This window comes from Sitophilus oryzae, unplaced genomic scaffold (assembly GCF_002938485.1).
Source record: "Sitophilus oryzae breed Bouriz unplaced genomic scaffold, Soryzae_2.0 scaffold_882_pilon_pilon, whole genome shotgun sequence".
Lineage (NCBI taxonomy): Eukaryota > Metazoa > Arthropoda > Insecta > Coleoptera > Curculionidae > Sitophilus > Sitophilus oryzae.
Genome location: NW_022147508.1, coordinates 1437252 through 1458111, shown reverse-complemented (window position 1 = coordinate 1458111; position 20860 = coordinate 1437252). Strand labels below are relative to the sequence as shown.

Sequence of the window (20860 nt, the reverse complement as noted above, 5' to 3'; positions counted from 1 at the left end):
CGTTTTATTTACAACCTCAAACGTAGTGATCACGTGAGCCACAAACTTCATGATCTAAAGTGGCTAAATATATCGGACCGACAAAAACTTAATTTTGCTTGCTTCCTGCATAAATTAATTAAATCTGAGAGCCCTTCATATTTGTTCGAAAAACTAACACGTAGGGACAATATTCATCCACGCGAAACTCGTTTTAATACGCACTATCAAATACCCAAAATTAATAAAGCCATAACCCAGAGCTGCTTCTCATATACATCAGTTAAACTGCTTAACCAATATCCCATTATCAGTCAATCAAACAATATATCGTTTTGCACATTTAAATCAAAATTTGAAAAGCATCTTTTACAGATAAATAAGTAAGTGATGGTTATCCTTTTTTTGTTTCTTTTTTGTCTTTTTTGTTTTTTTTAGAAAATTTTACCACCTTGTATCTACAAAGTTAAGAAATTTAGGACATATATTCATATGAAGTTTTTTTCTTATAATAGATCCAAGAATCACCTCCTTAAATATTAGCATGTCATTAAGGAACACCGTGTATACATATTATACTTATGTATAAACATTTTTGTATATGCTTATTATTAATTAGGTGAATAATTTCAAAAAGTAGTTTATTCGGCAATCCTTATACCTCACTGTAACGTATAGTAATTCAATTTTTTGAGGATTCCAATGAGGGTATAATTTTTTGAAACTTTTTTAATATTATTTTCGTTTAAATACCAATCAAAAGTTTAAATAATTACTTACGAAATTTCTGACGAGCAGCCAGCCATTCATCCAATGATGTCGTGATATTGTTATTGTCTTTTGGTTTGCCATCATGGGAGTGCCTCAGGGCTCTTCTCCGTTCCTTGCTGGTCAACATGCATTCTTCCAACAGTTCGAACCAATCTTCTAGTCCGTCAGCAGACCTACATGAACATTTTTTGAAATTTATAAATATAAATTAGAAATTTAAATGAAGCTACCAGCGCAAAACCGGCCTAATCCAATAATAAACTCGCAAATTGGAGCTGAATGATATTTATTTTATTAATTATTCGTTTTATATCTAAATAAATATAAAAGTTTTAAGAGTTTATTCTTAGTTTATTACGCTGTCCTGTTCGGGTGGCTCTTAGGGGTCGGGTAAAGCGGGTGTGTGGCTGAAGGAAATCTATACTAATATATAAAATCCTTAAGTGACTGACATACTGATTAATCACGATCCTGCTCAAATCACTCAACGTAAGAAGCTCAATTTTGGCATACAGGTTGATTCTAGGGTGTAGAGGTTCGATAAGAAGGGAATTTTCGAAATTCCAATTCCAAGAGGGTGAAACCACCCCTCAAATATTACAATATTTTTATATAAAAAACGGCCAAGTTTCCGAAAAAACGCTTAAACACGTATATTTTATTTTGTTTTTTTACATATTTTAAGATTTTTTAAAAATGTATACAGGGTGTTTCGAAAAATCTGGTCATTGATTAATCACGATCTTGTTTAAAGCGCTTGACATAAAAAGCTGAATTTTGGAAAACAGATTGACTTTAGGGTGTAAAGGTTCGATAAGACGGGATTTTTCGAAACTCGAATTCTAAGGGGGTGAAACTATCCCTCAAATAGTAAAATATTTTTTATTTAAAAACCGGTGAGTTTTTCGGAAAAACTCTTAAACACGTACATTTATTTTGTAGTTTTACATATTTTAAGATTTCTTATAAATTTATACAGGGTGTTTCATAAAATATGACCATTGAGTAATGACGATTCTGCTTAAACTGCTGGACGTTTAAAGCTGATTTTTGGCAAACGGATTGACTGTGGGGTGTACAGGTTAGATAAGAAGGGGTTTCTCGAATCTCAAATTCCAAGAGGGTGGAAACGCCCCTCAAATATTACAATATTTGTTATTTAAAAAACGGTTAGTCTTTCGGGAAAACGCTTGGACAAGCATAATTTATTTGGTTTTTTTACATATTTTGAAATTTTTTAAAAAATCATACAGGGTGTTACAAAAAGTTGGGTAATTTCTTAACCACGATTCTGCTTAAACTGCTTGACGTAGAAAGCTTATTTATGGCAAACGGGTTTTTCGAAAATCAAATTCCAACGAGATGAAACTACCCCTCAAACCCCTACCCCTAAATATTATCAAGTTATATAATAATATCGCCATATTGTTTTTTCTCATGCTGATATAAATATGAGAAAATTTTATCCAGTTTGTATGTTAATGGAAATTCTTGCTTTGCTTTATCATCACCATTACAAATAATTAATTCGACGCGAACGAAGTCGCTGGTACACGCTAGTATATATTATATTTCAGAAATCTTCCTAAGGTTTAGCCCAATCCTGTCATGTTAAGCCACACCCAAAATTCCAAATACACGTGCTTGGATTAAGGTTTGATTAAGGTTTGCAGAGCTTCAGCATTTGCCATAAAATAGAGAGCAATTTGTTACAACACCATAAAAATTATATATAACTGTAATCACAAAACTTCAACCTATTTCCGTATTGTAACGGAATTTTAAATTATATCTTTATTTTCGAGAAAATTTAGTCCAAACATAAGGAATATTTTGTCGATGTTTAACCATCAAAATCTTAAAAATAAAGAAGTTGACTAAAATGTGCTACAGTACGAATATAGTATAATCCTTTATCTTTAATTACCTTCTTCATTTGAGTAAAAATACCTAGCCAGATTTACATAAAACGTTAAATGCCGAACGCTTATTTTGCTACTTTTTTGGACTCATGAAATGGACCCTTAAGCAACAAAACTTGCTTCATTAATAGTTTTCATGCAGTTATTAATATTGGCGTACTAACTTTGCAAATAAATCCACAAAGAAAAATGGCCTAATCCACATTTTTTTTAGTAATCAACATTTATTATGTATATACTTATTTCTAAATTTTAGTTCGTTAGATTTTTAGGCAAATATTTGCAGCAAAATGTCAAAATACTGTTCGAAAATTAAACTAGTAGCGTTATTGTCACTAAATTTTATTCCAAGTTTTCTCAAAACAAGCTTTTGAAGGCCGTTTTTGCGCTGGTAGCCTCAAATGTATTTTCTGACATTAATACTTAAAAACCCTTTGCTTTGATTATTATTTTTATTATTCTATGGTTTTAATAATTTATAATTTGTTTTAAATTTATAAGAATTCACTGATGACATTGCACATATTTATTAAGATTATAAATCAAATATTATTAAGTCTAGAATCAAAAATAAAAAATTAAATAATATTTGATTTATAATCTTAATAAATATGAGCAATGTCGTCATTGAATTCTTGAAAATTAAAAAATTAAGTGAATGGTTGATATATCTCTTATATACTAAAACCGATTAATAAATCAATTTTAGTATATGAGAGTTATACCAACTATTTGCTTATTTTTTTAATCGTATTTTGCATTAATTTTTCTAGAAAAATAGTTTCAAAACTAAAATAAAAATTCTATGAAAATATGAAATTCTAAAATTACGTGAATATATGCTTTTTAGGAATCGTTTTACCACCCCGTTATAGCTCTACAAGATAGTGTCAATTTTGTTGACAACATTAAGTATTTAGGAAACTCTACCACAGATACAATAACGGCTTTTAAAGAGTAAGGTTGCAACATGATGATGGATCATTGCTTGTCAAACGAGACACTGGTATCATGATTTATTTCCGATTTATGCATTAAAAACCATTGTTTAAAAAAAAAGTAGTTTTCAGTACAACTGTGTGTTCAGTTTTCTATCCCCAAAGAGATATCGCTGATCGTTTCAGTTGCTTTGTGTATTTTGTGATTGATATTAGTATTTTTTTAGTCCACCTAAATACTATCCTTGTTTATATATTCTTACATATACAAGGATACTATACAGGTCTGGTGTTCTACCCTTGTGTCTTTTTCCTTCAATCTTTCGCGCCACAATATTCTTTGTTCTAATTTAGTATTATCCGGATATGTTCAAAATAAATATTTCTGAAATTTATATCTTGCCATTCCTTTAAAAAATTGATTTTTGCTATATGTTTTGTAAACTCAACTTCTTCTATTTAAAACCATAATCAGCTTATCCAGAGCAACGTATAGCGTGTCTCTTTTAAAAATTTTCCGGCGCGGCGTATACTTTAATCATAGAGGTGTACATACGGTTGATTGATCGGAGAGTAACCAACCTTATGATTGAAGTTTTTAAGCTGGCGGAATGGGGGGCATTTATATCCACGGTGATCTAGGCTGCAGGCAAAAAAAAACCTTATACAAGGTGCTACAAATTCGGGGTACAAGCATTTGTATCTCGGTAACCGTAATAGATACGAACATGGTTAAATTGGGATAAAGTTGCGCTTTGGGATGTTCACCAAGATGCCATCAAAAAAGTTTTAAAAATTTCAAAGATTGCCGATTTTTTTCGAAAAACGGATTTTTTGAAAATCAATTTTATTTTTTCCTGTCGTTACTTGTTAGAAAATTAAAATACTAATTGCACATTCTTATAGCCACTTACTGTTAGGGCTATCTGATAGTATTTTTAGATTTTCAAATTAGCTGATAATTTGTGAGATACAGAGGCCTACTTAATTTTTTTTAAATATGGACCTACATTTTTTATTTCAGATTTTGAAAGAACTCGGTCTCCTGAGTACAATGGTATGATATAAAATGATATGATATAATAAAAAAAAATATATACTACATTTCATATAGTATCGCATTCTTATAACCTAAATTATTTTTTTCTCTTTTAAATACAAGTCGGAAACGAATGGATATGTCTTATGCTCTATTTCGAAGGTGATTGGTGTACAGGTTGTCCCATTTTAGTATTTTTTATGAAGTTTCTCGTTTATGAGTAGAGGCACAAAGATGCGGTTTTCACATAATTTTGCTACTTTTTTTTATAAAACCAGAGATGCTTTACATAGATTTGTCCTAGCCTTTTTAATATCTGAAATATAGAGCGAATTTGAAAACATTGCATTTTTCGACCTTCTTTATATCTTACCTATCGAAAAGATGGAAACTGCCTTCCAGAGAGTTTTTCACATAGAATCCAGTAGCGTAACTAGTTTTATCTGCGAGCTATCATTTTCAAAATATAACTGAAATTTATGTTTTTGTTTAATTAGATACCTTGTATATTTTACCACTGTCTGAAAATGAACTTGTGCAGCTTTTAGATAACAGACTGTCAATTATAGATATTTTTGATGCGCTTGTGCAATAATTTTACACACAAAAACTAGCGTGGAATAGCCAATATCTGCAATTTGATGTCGAATAACTTATTTGATTGTTTTGATTAAGCTAATTTAAACCAGCCGCCTATTTTAAAAAGTAAAAAGTTGAATGATGCATATTTTTACATTGTTTATGAAAATAAGTAGGGAGTCTATTATAATTTTAGAAAGCTCATAACAAGGGAAATGAAACAAAAAAAATATTGTCAAGGTGTATTACTGGTTGCATAACTGCATACTGCTAAATAATCGCAACGTGCATTGAGGAACCTGGCGCATTCGCCAGAAAGTAAAAGAAAATTATAGAATTCTTTAGAAAAATCTAGAAACAATCGCCAGGGGGTATATAAGGCCCGCGCTTTGACAGTTGGACAAGTCTGAAGATAGTCTGAAGTCTGAAGTTTGAAAATACCGCGAAATACCGTTAGAGTAATAGTAGTTGCATAAATTGTGTTGTAAATAGTATAAGTTGTGTGTACAGAGTGAAATAAATAAATTCGTTAAGTATTTTATCGTGAGTTTAAATAGTGGACCCACGGAATACGTAACAATATTATACAGAGTATACATCCGGTTACGCTACTGAATTCTACGTGAAAAACTCAATGGGACTGAGTTTCCATTTTTTTAAGTTACAAGATAACCGAGTATAATAAATACGACAATTCCAAATTCGTCCTGAATTTCAAGAACTTAGAGGGCTAAGACAAATCGGTGTGTAGGATATTTAGTTTCAAAAAAAGTAGCAGTAATGTAAAAACCGCATCTTTGTCCCTCTACTCGTAGACAAACACTGCAAAAATTCATGATAATGAGACACCCTGTACTATATAATAATTGCAACTTTCGTCCCAACACCGATTTTGTATCTCTTGTCTTGTCTTGTCTCTAATTTCTGAGATATTAATGGACCATATCAAAATTAGTAATTTTGATATGGACCATAGTAAATAACTTTGTATCCAGTATCCAGTAGTACGAGCCCTAACAACTATATGTTGGGACAAGGTCATATTTTGGAATTATTGCCCTGGTTTTTCAAAATAACTGAAAAATATATGTTTAATTTTTTAAATATAAACATAGCCATATATCCTAAACAACTTGACAATATTTTTATGAATTTGTAAATCAATCCATATTTACAGTAGCGGATTTTGTTCATAAAAGGACAAATTTGCTGACAACTAAATGTTGGGACAAGTATTTTAAATAATTAATATCATCATAGACGGCTTTGCTATAAACGTCACAAATGTCGCAAACTGTTTACTTCAGCATTGACAGCTTGTAAGTGACTCGATACTTTGAGTAGTGAGATTTACTGTAAGTCATTTTAATTTTCAATTTTGTTAATTATTTAATTCAAAGTAATGGTCCGTGGAAAAGCTACAAATCAAAAACTACGCGAAATTATCATTCATCAATACAGTACGGGAAAAACAATTCGAAAAATTTCTGATGATTTAAGTACTCCAAAAACCACGGTCTTTAATATAATAAAAAAAATACGGTGAATCTGCCAATGTAGACGTTAGAGGTAAAAGTTCGGGAAGGCCAAAAGTTTGTATCTCAAAGAGATTTACGAAATTTAGTAAAAATTTGCAAGTCTGCGAGAAGAAGTACTCTTTGCGAATTAACAGTTAAATGGAATACTGTAACTGGTTTAAATATATCAAGAGAATGTTGCCGAAAATATATCCATAAATGCGGTCTGGGGTTTTACAAGGTAAACTTTATTTTGTGTGGATAATCAATTACCTGAAGATGATTGATACAAATTCTTATTTAGGCCAATGAAAAACCGCTACTGACAGAAATTCAGAAGAAAAATCGCTACAATTTGGCAAAATCTAATTTTTTGTTGCACATGTTTGCGTTGGAGATCATCGAAAACGAATAATACGAAATAAAGCAGAAGCCTTTCATAAAGATTGCTTAAAGAGGGTTGTTAAATTTCCTAAGGGGATTATGGTTTGGGGTTGCATGTCAGCAAGAGGTTTGGGCAAATTAAATTTTATACATGGCACTGTTAACGCCCAAAAATATCAACATATACTTGGGACCTCACTTTTGCCTAGTGCTCAAGAATTGTTTCCAAACGAAAACTATATTTTCCAACAAGATGGAGCATTGTGCCATTCAGCAAAATTAACTAAAAATTGGTTCAGTAATAATAATATAAAAGTTCTATCCCATCCTGCAAGTAGTCCGGACCTCAATGTTATAGAAACTGTGTGGCATAAAATGAAGCAATATTTAAGGAACCACCCTCAACGGACAATTTTTGATTGGTGGGCAAAACTGCAGGAAATTTGGGATAATTTTTCTCCTCAAATGTGCCAATCTTTGGTAAATACAATGCCATTAAGAGTTCAGGCAGTTGTTAAGGCGAAAGGTGATGTAACTCCGTATTAAACAAATTTCTTGTTGTGCTGTTCCAATATATAGTTGTCAGCAAATTTGGCTTGATTTTGACAAAATAAGCTATTATCAAAAGTGATTTGTTTGCAAAGTTATAAAAATGTAGTAAAATTGTCTAGATCATATTGTAATGTTTGAATTTAGAATAATAAACAAAATAAATTGAGTCGTTTTAACAAATTACTATTTTTAATTGCAAAAAAGACCTTATCCCAACATATAGTTGTTAGGGCTCGTAGTATATAAATTAAAACTGCTTTTTAGTGTGGGGCTACTCTAAGAAGTGTCCTAAAAAAAACAAAATAAGACAAAGAGTGCATTTACCAGGTACCTTCCGCGAGTGCGGTGAGTCGTATACTGGAAAGACTAAACGTTCTCTATATGTACGACTTGACAAACATAAAAAAATATACAATGATGGTGAAAAATGAAGCCGGGAATTGCAGATCATGTGTGGTCCAAGCACCACAATATAAAATGCCGGTTGGATGCCCGGGTTGTGAAAAAAAAACTATTGGAAAAAACGCGAATTTAAAGAGGCCGTATTCATATCTAGCAATAATAAAATCTTTAGCAATAGAAGTACGGAAATTTCTTGGTATTCTCAGTAAAAAACCTCATGCTTAACTGCACCAAACTTCTTCACAGGTGCATGCTCGGTTCTAGTATATAAGCTCAGTAGTTTTAGAACTGAGATTATTTCACACTTGATAACAATCAATGATACTTCTGACCGAAACGTTGATAAGCAAAATAAATAAAGATAATCGTCCCCCAAGTTCAAAATTCTTTTAGTTTCAATACTAAATCATCAATCACCACATTCAAAGTAATAACTTTGTAGCTTCAATTTTAATAACGTACTCACCTAAGGTAAATCTTCCCATCCCTTCCTATCACTAACGCAACAGTACTGTACGTTTTCTTATTCTCCCATTCTACTCTATCGACATCGACTAGTTTCACTTTGAACAAAAACTGTCCCATCTCGGAAATCCTTCAAAAGGAAACAATAATTAAAATAAAATCCTCTCTTTCTCGCTCTACCATTCATTCCGCAACCTTTCATTTCTTTTTCAATCTTACCTATCGGCTCCGGAGGCCCTCCTGAAACAATGGAGATAATCTCGCGTCAAAATGAAATATCTCTCTTTCCATCTGCTGAATAGCTTGTCTCTCTGTTGCCATAGGAGGCCCTTCTTAATGGCGTGCGTCGACTCTTTGCCGTAATTACTGGTCGACAAAAGGGACTGAAACAGAAGAAAAACGAACTGTTGAAATAAAAGGGCGAGCATTCAATAGAAACAGTATTCCGGTCTGGGGGAAATCATATAAGGTGGCGGATAAGAACTATATACAAGAGATTGGTTTTTGTTTCAATTCAAAAGGGTATTATAGTGTCATGTTATACTAAAGGTAATGTGGTAGGATATTGTCCTGTGTGATATTATGTTTCAATACGAGTAGGTAGACATCCAGTAGTATACACGTTTTAGGGTGGCTGCAACGACGCACAGTGGTGTGAAACTGATAATATAACGAAAAAAACCCTATATTTCCTAAACCGTTAATCCAATCGCATTGGGACGAATTTTATTCTATTCAGCTTAATAAAATACATCAAATAACATGGTTTAATAAATTTATTTAAAAGTAAACTGAGCACCAATTGAAACGTAAAGTGAAAATTTTTGCATCAAGTTGAACTTCTTGTATTTTCTAAACTATTGAAGGCATTTTGAATTGCTAGCCAGATTCTGAAACGCTTTTTTATCGACTGTCGAACCGTTCTTTGCAGTTTATTTAATTATTGGCCAATACCCATAATACAGGGTAAAACAAAAATGCGTGCATTTTTTACAAAATTTTAAGTGACCTCCATTTTGTGGGGGATGGAGGATTTCCATTATTTGTGGGTATTTTAAAAGAGCTGTTTTATACCTCGGGACGTTTTTGAGTTTTTTTGGGGTATCGCTCTCCATTGCGATGTTTTCCTTTTTTTATGATTTTCGGTAAGGATTTAATTCTAATAAATTTATCTCATTATGAAATTAATATATTGTATTTTTGAGTATTATGCGTATTAACTAATTATTATACTGTATCGTTAATGAAAAAGTGTTAAATGCTTCTTTTGTTATGCCAAGATACATAATAAAACCTGTTCATATAATTTAAATATACCAGCTAGATAAATTTTTAACGCCCTGTATAACTGTAACACTTTTTAGTTTTATAAAATTATTTGTTTGCTTTATTTAATTGTACATTAAAATGTATAATGCTTAAAAATACGATATTTTCATTTCACAATGAGATAAAATTATTGGTATTAAAACTCTACCGTCAATCATAAGAATATCGAAAACATCGCAATGGAGAGCGATAGCCAAAAAAACTCATAAACGTCCCGAGGTATAAAACACCTCCTTCAAACTACCCACAAAAAATGGATTTCCTCCATCCCCCCACAAAATGAGGCTCACTTAAAATTTTGTTAAAAATGCGCGCATTTTTGTTTTACCCTGTATTATGGGTCCTGACCAATAATTGAAAAAAACTGCAAAGAACGGTTCGATAGTCGATAAAACAATGTTTTAGAATCTGGCTGGCAAATTCAAAATTCCTTCAAAAGTTTAAAAAATAGAAGAAGTTATAATAAGAAAATATTACAGCCTACTTCCTTAACACATTTTCTTAATATTTCATATTTATATTTTGTTAAAGATGCGTCAAGAATTAAACCCATGGCTTTTTTAGAGTCAATATACCTCATAGGATCAGCTTGTTTTTCTTTTTTTATTTGTTCTGCTGCTGCGATTATCAATTTATCCGAAAAATCCTCTCGAAGTTTTTTTATTTTATTTTGCTTACTTCTTTTACACAAATCTTCAAAAGGTTTCTCTGGGCGACCTCCGACAGACTTAAGGGATGACTCGTTTCCGGATTCATGATCAGATTCAGGAAAATTAACCAAAAACTCGCCCTGAACCACTCACTATACTTCCGAAAAAAAATTCGTTTCACATGATGCACTTCTCTCAATTTTTTGGCAAAGTTGGGTTGAAATCTTTTTTTTATGGCTCCAGTTACCAGCAACAACCGCTCTCCTTGTAATTCTGGATACTGTTCCCTTAAACCTTGCTCTAAAGGGTACTCGCGGTTAAAGAGTAACTCGCACACAACACTGTATGGTATCACAAATTGCGACATGTTTATTATCCAGCTAATAAGACAAATCCAACAACAATACTGATAAAGTTTTATATCAAAATTTATCTAAAATCGGTTTTCGGCATCCGTAAAAATGAAGAAAGTAGTTTTAATTTTTTTTCACACTGTTTATCTTTTATTTTAAATTAACAAACTTGGCCGAATCTGGCGATAAAATTTATAGAATCACTACTTTAACAGTTGCTTTTTTTAGTCAAATTAATCCGAGACCAAAGCTCGGTAAAGCTTTTTTTTTCTAGTCTGATTAAAGTAAGAAGTAAAGTAATTTTATTAGAAATAGATTCAAACTAAACTGCACCAAAGGCACGGTATATTTTGGCAAAATGATTTTTACTTTTAATGCCCATGGATAAACCAAACAGTTCCTGGGTAATACCGATTTTTAGGAATTAAAAGAAGGGCTGTAAAATATTACTTGTTTTCGCTTTATTTTTGCGCGTTTCGTATATTAAGAAAATTGTCAAAAAGGAGGTGCTGTAAATTCAAAACTAGTAATTAAATTAAAAAAGTAATATTATTATATTGTCTTTGAACTAACTCGATGTAAGGGGATAATTTAAACCCGATTTAACACCCTCTTTTTTGTTTTTTTTTCCATTGCCGAAACCACTGTGCGACGTCCCGTTATCCTGCTGTTAAAACATAACAACTGGTTTTTATATATAAAAACCAATTGTTATGTTTTAACAGCAGCTTTTTGAGTTAAAAAAACTTTTTAGTTCAGTTCAACTACGGTAGCGAGCATAGTTTTAATCACCGGTTTTGCTAGTGTAGCATAATGGCTATAACGACATTTTTTTAAGGTACATAAGAATTATAATTTTAGAAGATGTTCATAAAACATTTAGTTGATTAAAAAAAGTATTCCATTAATATTGCAAATTATATTTTATCCTCTCATAGTATATATCTATTAAATTTTTTGATTATGTAATGGGGACTTTGTTTACTCACTTGTTTCATCGAACTGCTTGAATCCATTTTTCGTTTGATCAAATCAGTATGAGAAACTATAAAGCTTTAAAATGTTTCGGGAGAGTTGAATATCCGGGAACGCCCTAATTACGTTCTCCTTTGCGCGTTAACATTTTTTCGGTCATTTCATTAGAATTTGAAATTGTCACAACACAACACGACGCCTAGTTCGAATTCTTTTTCACTTATTTTTTACTAGCCGAATCAGCGTTATAACTGCGCTAACAAAAAACTTAAATATTATGACAAAACCACGATTTCAATAGGTATTCTTTTAATGCGATCAACATGGCGCACAGTGCTTCGAACATATGGCTCTAGAGGACAAAAATCAAAAACTTCTCTTTTATTGTAAGCAATTTATTCAAACTAGGTTTATTTGAGACAAATGATGAGTACTCTCATTGTACTAAATGATGATGTTCTTAGTCCCACGTTTATGAAAAAAAAATCTTATAAATAATAATAATGTTGGAGCTGTGTTCCATCTAAGCAAATAATAAGTTATAGTATGAAAACGGTGTAAGTATTAAATAAATTCCTGTGATAAAAAAGAATTGAAATAACATTAGAACATGATTCCTACAAAATAAGCCTAATATAAGATAAAAATGTTTTTCTTTAATGAAAAGAAACATTAATGTTATATTTAATTAAAAAAAACTTAAGATACTATAAATTTACTTTAGGACAACAAAATGCATAGATCGTAACTACTCTGATTCAGGAGAATCACTGCTGACAGAATCTTCCAAATTTATAGTATCCAAATCACAGGTAGTTGAAGTATCCTCACATATAAGATATTTCTGTACATCATTTTCTAATATGTTACTTTTTCGCGTTGTTACTGTTCATTTTGTCGGTATGAGGGGTTCGGATGTTAATAGTTACCTCTTTAATAGACCATATCCATATATTATTTTTTCCTTTTCTTGGGTATGAGATTTTATAATCAATTGAAAGATGGACACTTTTTTTATGCGACGTTTCGCTCCAATATAGTGGACTTTTTCAGACACAAGTGGTGTCTTATTTGACTGGAAGGTTCATCAATATCTAATAAGAACATATTTTTTGAAATACAAATAATTTGGAGTTCTTGTCCTTATGATCAAGCCAAGTATTAGCCAGATCGGCATTGCTTATCAATTTTACTCCATCTGAAAAGTATTATAAAATAAAGTTCGTCGCAAGCAGACGCAGGTGAACTATACAAAAATTAAAAGTGTATGAATATGGCAACAAAAATATTCAATAAATACGATATGTTTTGATATGTTTTTTTTAAATGCCTTTTTGAAGTTTGAAAACGTAAAATTTTTATACCCATTTAAGAATCATCTTAAAAAATAAATAAAAAATAAACAATCACGAACTTGTTTAGAAATAAATTTAAAGTACATACCTTGTTTAACAATATCCATAGTGGCTTTCAATTAAGTACGTACCAGAGTTGGTAAGTAATATACAGAACTACTATGAATGTTATTCTTTTCTCTGATGAGATAATAATCGCAAAATTTATTTTTAGTGAAAATATTTGCTAACAAAAACGCTGTTTATGAAAAATAATATACAGGATGGTTGAACATTGCTATAAGCATAAAATTATATATTCAGATATTAGTAAATTTTAACTTATTTTTTGATTTTTGTCCATGGGACGAAGCACTGTGTGGCGGCGTGAAATAGGTACTGATAATTTCTGATTTTTGCCGTTGAAGCGCTGCGGTCGGAATTTGTTGAAATCAACTGAAATGCACCAACCCTATATTAATTAGACTTTTATATTAAGTATCACCATTGCTTGCACAATATAATGTAAATTTGATCTACTATCAATAGAAAATTCATTAAATATATAATACCAATCTGTCAGCTAATCCCTATAGTTCTATCTACTTTATATCATCTCTATCTATTCATAATCATAGCTGTTTAATATTTTTTGTTTCAGATGATAAGACTGGTGTCGCCAATTTATACACATGTTTACGGTATGCACTATAATTAAAAAGGTGCTATAAAAAGATGATAACCTCATTTTTCTCACGAAGTTGTTATATAGTTATTTATAATAATTGTTTTATTGTGTGGCATATTTGATTAAGATATTATTTTTCTCGAAATAAAAATAACGTTAGTTCTTTGAACTATCGAAATTAATAGGAAGTGAGGTAACATTAAAAATCCTATATTTATATGTGATAATTAGTTATACAAAGCACATCCAAATATTTTGTTATCTGATGTAAAGCATACAAAAGGGAATTATATCAATATACTGATAAGTCGATGACCCTATAATAAATACTGGTATGTCGCTTACAATATCACAAGCAATATTTCTTATATCTCCATATTTGTATATCTAATTAATTCCATCTTATTCATTTTTATCATTATTTATATTTGAAGGGTTCAGTATATCAAAACTCGTCATATCCATTTTTGGTAATTTTGATATGAGAAGTTTTTTGACCAATATACGCGTGGATAAGATTAGTTTTAGAACAAATGCACGACTCAAATAAACTAACATGCAAATTATACAGGGTAGAATGAGTTATGTCACAAAAATTATACTGAATATTGTGCATGGCGGCCAATACTAGAGTGTAGATATTTTTATTCAAAATTACCAAAAATTAATAAGATGAGTTTTGATACTCATTCTCTCATTGATACTTTTGTATTTTGAACAAGGACACATACTCTAGATGTTTATATAATACCCTTATAAACAAGGATTAAACTATACAGGGAAAATCTTAATAGGTGCAAATATTTTTAAACATGGTATATTTCGATCCCAGGAACGCGTTTATGAGTTTTTTTCGCGAAAAAGATAAACATTTTGTATTTTTCGTAATTTGATATGGATTTTTAAAATACCTTGATAATTTTTTGTATTATTTATTAAGAGTGGGTTTCAGGTGGGACGCACAACTGCAGTCGCGAGGGCCTATTGTGGCTCAGTTTTACAAACTCTTTGAAAAAAAAAAGAGTATTAAAGTTTACCCTCAAGACCCAATCCTTTAACACAGGCTGTTATAGACCGAGAGCTGGCCTACATAAAAAACCTTATCATCGCTACATGGCTAATTTTTTGTGTGAAGTATCCTTTTGTGTAGTCATTGTGAAATAGTCATGTCTGCCAGCGCGATCCCGGGGCTTAAAACGGGGGCGGCCAATTGAAAGGGTGAAATTTTGACACTGAAAATATTATAAGGTACACGAGTTATAATTGCCAAATAGCTTTTATTTATTATTAGGAAACGTGTAAAATTGTTGACAGACATTTTTCTCGTGGCTGAAATGCCGGCAGACAACGCGAAAGAGGCATAGAATTTTGACAAAAGAAAATCATCGCATACATGTATGTCGGTTGGTGGAATGTCATGTTTATTGTTAATTAATTTAAAAAGGGCAGACAAAAAAATCGTTATTGAAATAATAAAAAATATATTTATAATATAATCGTATATTATATAATTTATCTATACTTAAATGGATGAGGCGGCCAGCGTTCCCTGAATAAAGCGGTAGAGTAATATCGCGCTTTTGATAACTGTCTGCAGCTGATTGAGCCACGATCTTTTTGTCTGCCCTTTTGCATACGGCTTTTAAAATAAATAAATATGACATTTCACCAATCGGCATGCAAATATGCCATAATTTTTATCATTCTTCAAATTTCATTTTTTAATAATTTTTAAAATTTCATGCCTCTTTCGCGTTGTCTGTCGGCATTTTAGCGATTGGAAAAATGTCTGCCAACAATTTTCCACGTTTCTTAATAATAAATAAAAGCTATTTTCGCAATTATAACTCATGTATCTTATAATATTTTTAGTGTCAAAATTTCACCCTTTCGATTGGCCGCCCCCGCTTTAAGCCACGGGATCGCACTGGCAGACATGACTATTTCATAATGGCTAGACAAAAGGATACTTCATACAAAAAATTAGCCATGTAACGATGATAAGGTTTTTTATGTAGCCAGCTCTTTAATTAGACTATTATGTCCGAGTGTGATATGTCTCCTAGGTCTGATAAGTTTAGCGTGGTTTCTTCCATACATTCATTCGATGTCTTCCACCAGTCCCATCCTCTGCAGGTGTGATCTCAGCTGGCAGTGGCCTGTGCATACTGCTGCGTACGTGCTTCATTCCTGCCGGCCTTTAAGAGTTCTCCTGTTCTGCGTTTGGATGACCTTGCTAGAATTTTCATGAGGCATGTTCCATTTCGGGACTTTCATTCCAGTCCCGAAATGTACCCCTAACCTATTCACGGAGCTTGTTTCTGTGAGATTTTTTGGAATGCTAAGTGTCGGTTGTGAAGCCACGAATGCTCTAGGCCGACATGTCCCGGTATCCATATTAGGGACACTTTGTTCCTATTTCCTAATAAATTGACTAGTTTTCTATAATGAAGAATCGTTATATATCTGCTTTTCGTGGCTTCAAGTGCTTTTAACACGGCTTAACTATCTGAAAATATTTTTATTGTTTTCTCCGTTCTCGGTGTACTTCCGTTCTACCAGCAGATGCACTCATGTTTCAATAGCATATAATTCAGTTTGGAAAATTGTGGCGTGTTCTCCAAAACTGTGGTATCTCAATCTTTGGACTGCTGCAATAAATTCCAACGCCTTTTTTGTTCTTGGATCCGTCTGTGTAAAACCACATGTAATAAACCGTTTCTCGGCTTATCCTATTCGTCCCTATTCGGAAACAGGACGTTGTAGGTGCGTATCAGGAGTTGAACCGGTGGTGTGAGATCTGAGAACATTCCCAGAATCTCATCCGACTTTAATTAGTCTGCTAGTCGGTTTTGTATAAACTTGATTGTTCCTTGGCTTTTTTTTCGTAAGTCTCAGCATCGGAAAAACATCATTTTACTTGAAACATATGATGTTAAAGACCTTGTAGATATTTTGTTTTCTTATTTGACATAGGAGTTATTGCTAGTTACAAGTTGGATATAGCTGTTTTTGCTTGATTTAAAAGTAAAATTTAATTTTTATAATATAAAATGTTTTTTTTTAATAAAGCCGAAAGTAGATCAGTTTGAATGTACAAAATTCTAGGAATTCCATTAAAACACCCTTCACAAACTGATTTTTTCGTATCTCCTTTTTTGTTCGAAACAGGGGGGAAGTTTATTTAATTATTTTGGGGATATTTGTCTCGTTTTGCTTGATTAAGCTCGACTTTGGGTCGATTATAAATGGAATTTGACAAAAATGGGTTCAAACTGACGTTCATCAACGGATTTATCTCACTAAATGAAATAAAAGTCGATCAATAAGATATTTTTGACCCAAAAGTAATTTTTTCTGGTTTTGTCTGATTGATCCTCATGTACAGTGCGTTTCCTAAACAGTTTAAAAAAAATAGGGTGTCGTTCCTCGTGTGTTTTTAAAACAAAAAGTTATGGACAAAATAAAAGTCAAGAGATTTAAAAATTCCTTACATAAATCAAGAATTATATTGAATTAAGATATTTGTAGTGAATTTAATTTGTTAGTGATCTTTATTTGTTCTCTTCTCTATTTAAAAGAAATATGCCACCAGTTAGGTATTGCAGTGAGGTAGGCTGAAGCGGCACAAATTGTAACTTTGTTTGAGGAAGGATATAGACAAACAGAAATCGCTCGGCGTCTTAGAAGAGGTCAGTCTACAGCATCAGAAGTTTTAAAAATATATCAAGAGACTGTAAGAAGACGCGGCCAAGGACGCAAAAGGTGTACATCGGTAGTTGATAACCGTTTTGTGGTACTTAATTCTACTCGAAATCGCACACATCCACATACCTCAAAAATGAATTACTAAATGTAAGACAAGTTAATGTTAGTTCGAGAACGGTTAAAAGGAGATTAAAGGAAGTGGGTTTAAAGCCAAGACCACCTGCCAAAGTTCCACGTCTTCTCCAAAATCACAAAACTCGTCGATTGCAATTTGCCAGAACACATATTCAGTGGAATATCGAGGACTGAAAAAAAATTCTATTCACTGATGAGAGTAGAATACAATTATGGAAGCTAGATGGGCGAAATCATGTCTATAGAAGAGTCGGGGAACGATACAGAAGCTGCAACCTTATACAGACTGTTAGTTTTGGAGGTGGCGGTATAATGGTTTGGGGAGGCATTCATTGGGAGGGGCGCACCGAACTCATAGAAATTATTGGACGAATGACCAGTGACTGGTATATTGAAAATATCCTCCAAGATCATGTTTTGCCTATGTAGGCCTCATTGGATACGACAGATTCCTATTTATGCACGATAATGCTCGACCACATGCAGCTGGCATAGTGACTAATTATTTTGAGGTAGTCCAGATTCAAAGGTTAGATTAGCCACCATATAGCCCAGACTTAAATCTCATGGATCATTTGTGGGATGAGCTAAAACGTCCCATACGACAAAGAAATCCTGTTCTAAATACACTAGAAGAGAGCTTCGATACAACACGAGTGGAATGCAATTCCTCCAGAATATATTCAAACTTTAATTAGTAGCATGCCGAGAAGGATGCAAGCAGTAATTAGAGCTCGAGGTGGGAATACTCGTTATTAACTATTCCTTATTTTTCTATTCAAAAGGTTTTACTTACTTACTTCTGAAGTATTTAAGTTGAAACTAAGTATCCTTCATTTTCATAAATTTAACATTATTTTTTTTACGATTTACTGTCAATAATAATTTAATATTCCTTATTTAAAGTGTCTAAAATACATTGTTCTTTCTTGTTTGTTGCATATTATTCATTAAAATTTATATACATGTAAAAAAATTTGAAGATTTAAAATATTCGATAATTTTGTCCATGAGTGTATGAACATGAGGTAGTTTCTGAGTATACATCTAAACATCTGAAGTAGTTTGAATGAACATCTAAAGTAGTTTCTTTCTGTACTGTGTAAATATTTTTTTTTTCCTCAAAAAGTATGCGCTATGGCGTTTTTTTACAAGAGTCAAAAAATGTAGTAAATACTAGAAGGACCATTTTACAAAAAAAAATCGGTCCTCACCGTCGGCGGATTTGGAAAATATTTCTACTAAAATTTATGTAGATATAGGGGTAGTTTTCACCCTTCCCGTACTTTTTCTTGATTTTTGTGAAAGTAATATGTTACCAAAATCTCATTAATGGTATCCAGTGGTGTCCAGTGGCCTTATTTTTATTTCAACTACGAAGTAATTCCATGTCCATGGAATATTATAGGACACCGTGTACACAAACATTACTGATATTTTTTTCATTATGGCATTACAGCCTCATAAAGCTTTTCAAAGGCTAGAGAGCTTTCCCAGCTAGAATACTTTATATCCCACATAGGCCCTTTACAGCAACAGATCTTTAATACGGTTAAAAGCGGTTTTTAATATTTCAGGAATGCACGTACGAGCGAATTCTCCTCTGTTTCGCCTTTTTAAACATTTCTCATTATTTCTTTTAAGTTGGATTTTAAGAGAAAATTATGGGATTAAAATACCGATATACGACGCGGTAATGAAAATGTTTACAGTGCCGTACTTTGTGCTTTCCTACATTAGTTACGATAATGGTACGAAAGAATAAAAGTTTACTTTTATTTAAATTTTGTTTATGCTTATAGCTTTAAAAGGTTTAAAATGGGTAAAATAAATTTAATGTGTATTCAGCATAGACAGACCTTAAAAAAAGTATTTACAATTTAGCTATAAAATTAATAGGGGAGCCAATATTTGGACAATTCAAAATTTGCATGGGATTTCCTATGTTTCCAATGATGATACACCACCCGGTATAAATTGTATCTTTTATAGAAACAAAAGATGCCAAATTATAAATATTATCTCTTTTATTTCTATAAAAGTATACAATTTATATATTAATCTAGAGCCATTATTGTCTACATAAGAACACTGAACCCGTTCATGATTTGATAAACGAATTAATATATTCGGCTGGTCTCGTATAATCATTATAGAATCATGACTTGCCTCTGCATATTAAAATTAGAATATATTTAATGGAACATCTTCGTACTGTATGGTGTTAAATATTGAGCTATAATTTGCAAGTTATGTGTAATAAGAAAACTGTAACTGCAAAATATATTCTTTAAATATAAACAGGGTGGATATATAATAAAGTGACATTTTTGAAATTGGGTTTCCGAAGAAAAATGATCCGTTAAAATAGATAACCTTCATTCATAGTAATGGCACCAAAAATATCAGGCCAAGTAGAAGAGAAATTTATATACTTATAAACAAAAAATGAAGTCACAAAAATGACAGCATGGTACCTACGAGCAAAGAATATTATAGTTAAGAATTATCTTTGCTACGAGGAATTAAGAGACCTAGAGGAAGACCGAACCTGAGATGGGACCATGATATTAGGAAATTAGCAGGGATAGGGCCCGCAAAGCCAACAATGGACCTAACTACAAAGAGAGTACCTATGTGAGGGAGACTAAATCTTAATTGGAAATGATTGAATAAGCTGAGAATGATAATGATGATGAAAAAAATGGTATAACGTAAAATCGGTAAAATCTATACTAATACTTGATAAAATCCTTAAGTGACTGACATACTGATTAATCACGATCCTGCTCAAACCACTCAACGTAAGAAGCTCAATTTTGGCATACAGGTTGATTCTAGGGTGTAGAGGTTCGATAAGAAGGGATTTTTCGAAATTCCAGTTCCAAGAGGGTGAAACCACCCCTCAAATATTACAATATTTTTCATTTAAAAAACGGTCAAGTTTCCGAAAAAACGCTTAAACACGTATCTTTTATTTTGTTTTTTACATATTTTAAGTTTTTTTAAAAATGTATACAGGGTGTTTTGAAAAATCTGGTCATTGATTAATCACAATCCTGCTTAAAGCGCTTGACGTAAAAAGCTGATTTTTGGAAAACAGATTGACTTTAGGGTGTAGAGGTTCGATAAGAAGGGAT

At 32.0% G+C, this 20860-nt stretch overlaps 1 protein-coding gene across 4 annotated transcripts in view; it reads right to left on the bottom strand.

Moving 5' to 3' along the window:
* LOC115890538 overlaps positions 1–20860 on the bottom strand; it is a 174702-nt gene that overhangs the window by 20736 nt on the left and 133106 nt on the right. For 2 of the 4 annotated variants that reach the window (XM_030910789.1, XM_030910792.1), the window contains exons 1-4: positions 10556–10938; positions 8768–8931; positions 8550–8678; positions 760–923 (exon numbers count right to left, since the gene is read on the bottom strand). In XM_030910789.1, the coding sequence (XP_030766649.1) occupies positions 760–923; positions 8550–8678; positions 8768–8931; positions 10556–10894 (796 nt within the window). In that variant the 5' untranslated portion in view covers positions 10895–10938. Of the gene's footprint in view, positions 1–759; positions 924–8549; positions 8679–8767; positions 8932–10555; positions 10939–11869; positions 12157–20860 lie in introns of those variants that run through there. The other 2 variants (XM_030910794.1, XM_030910793.1) reach the window with 2 other exon arrangements.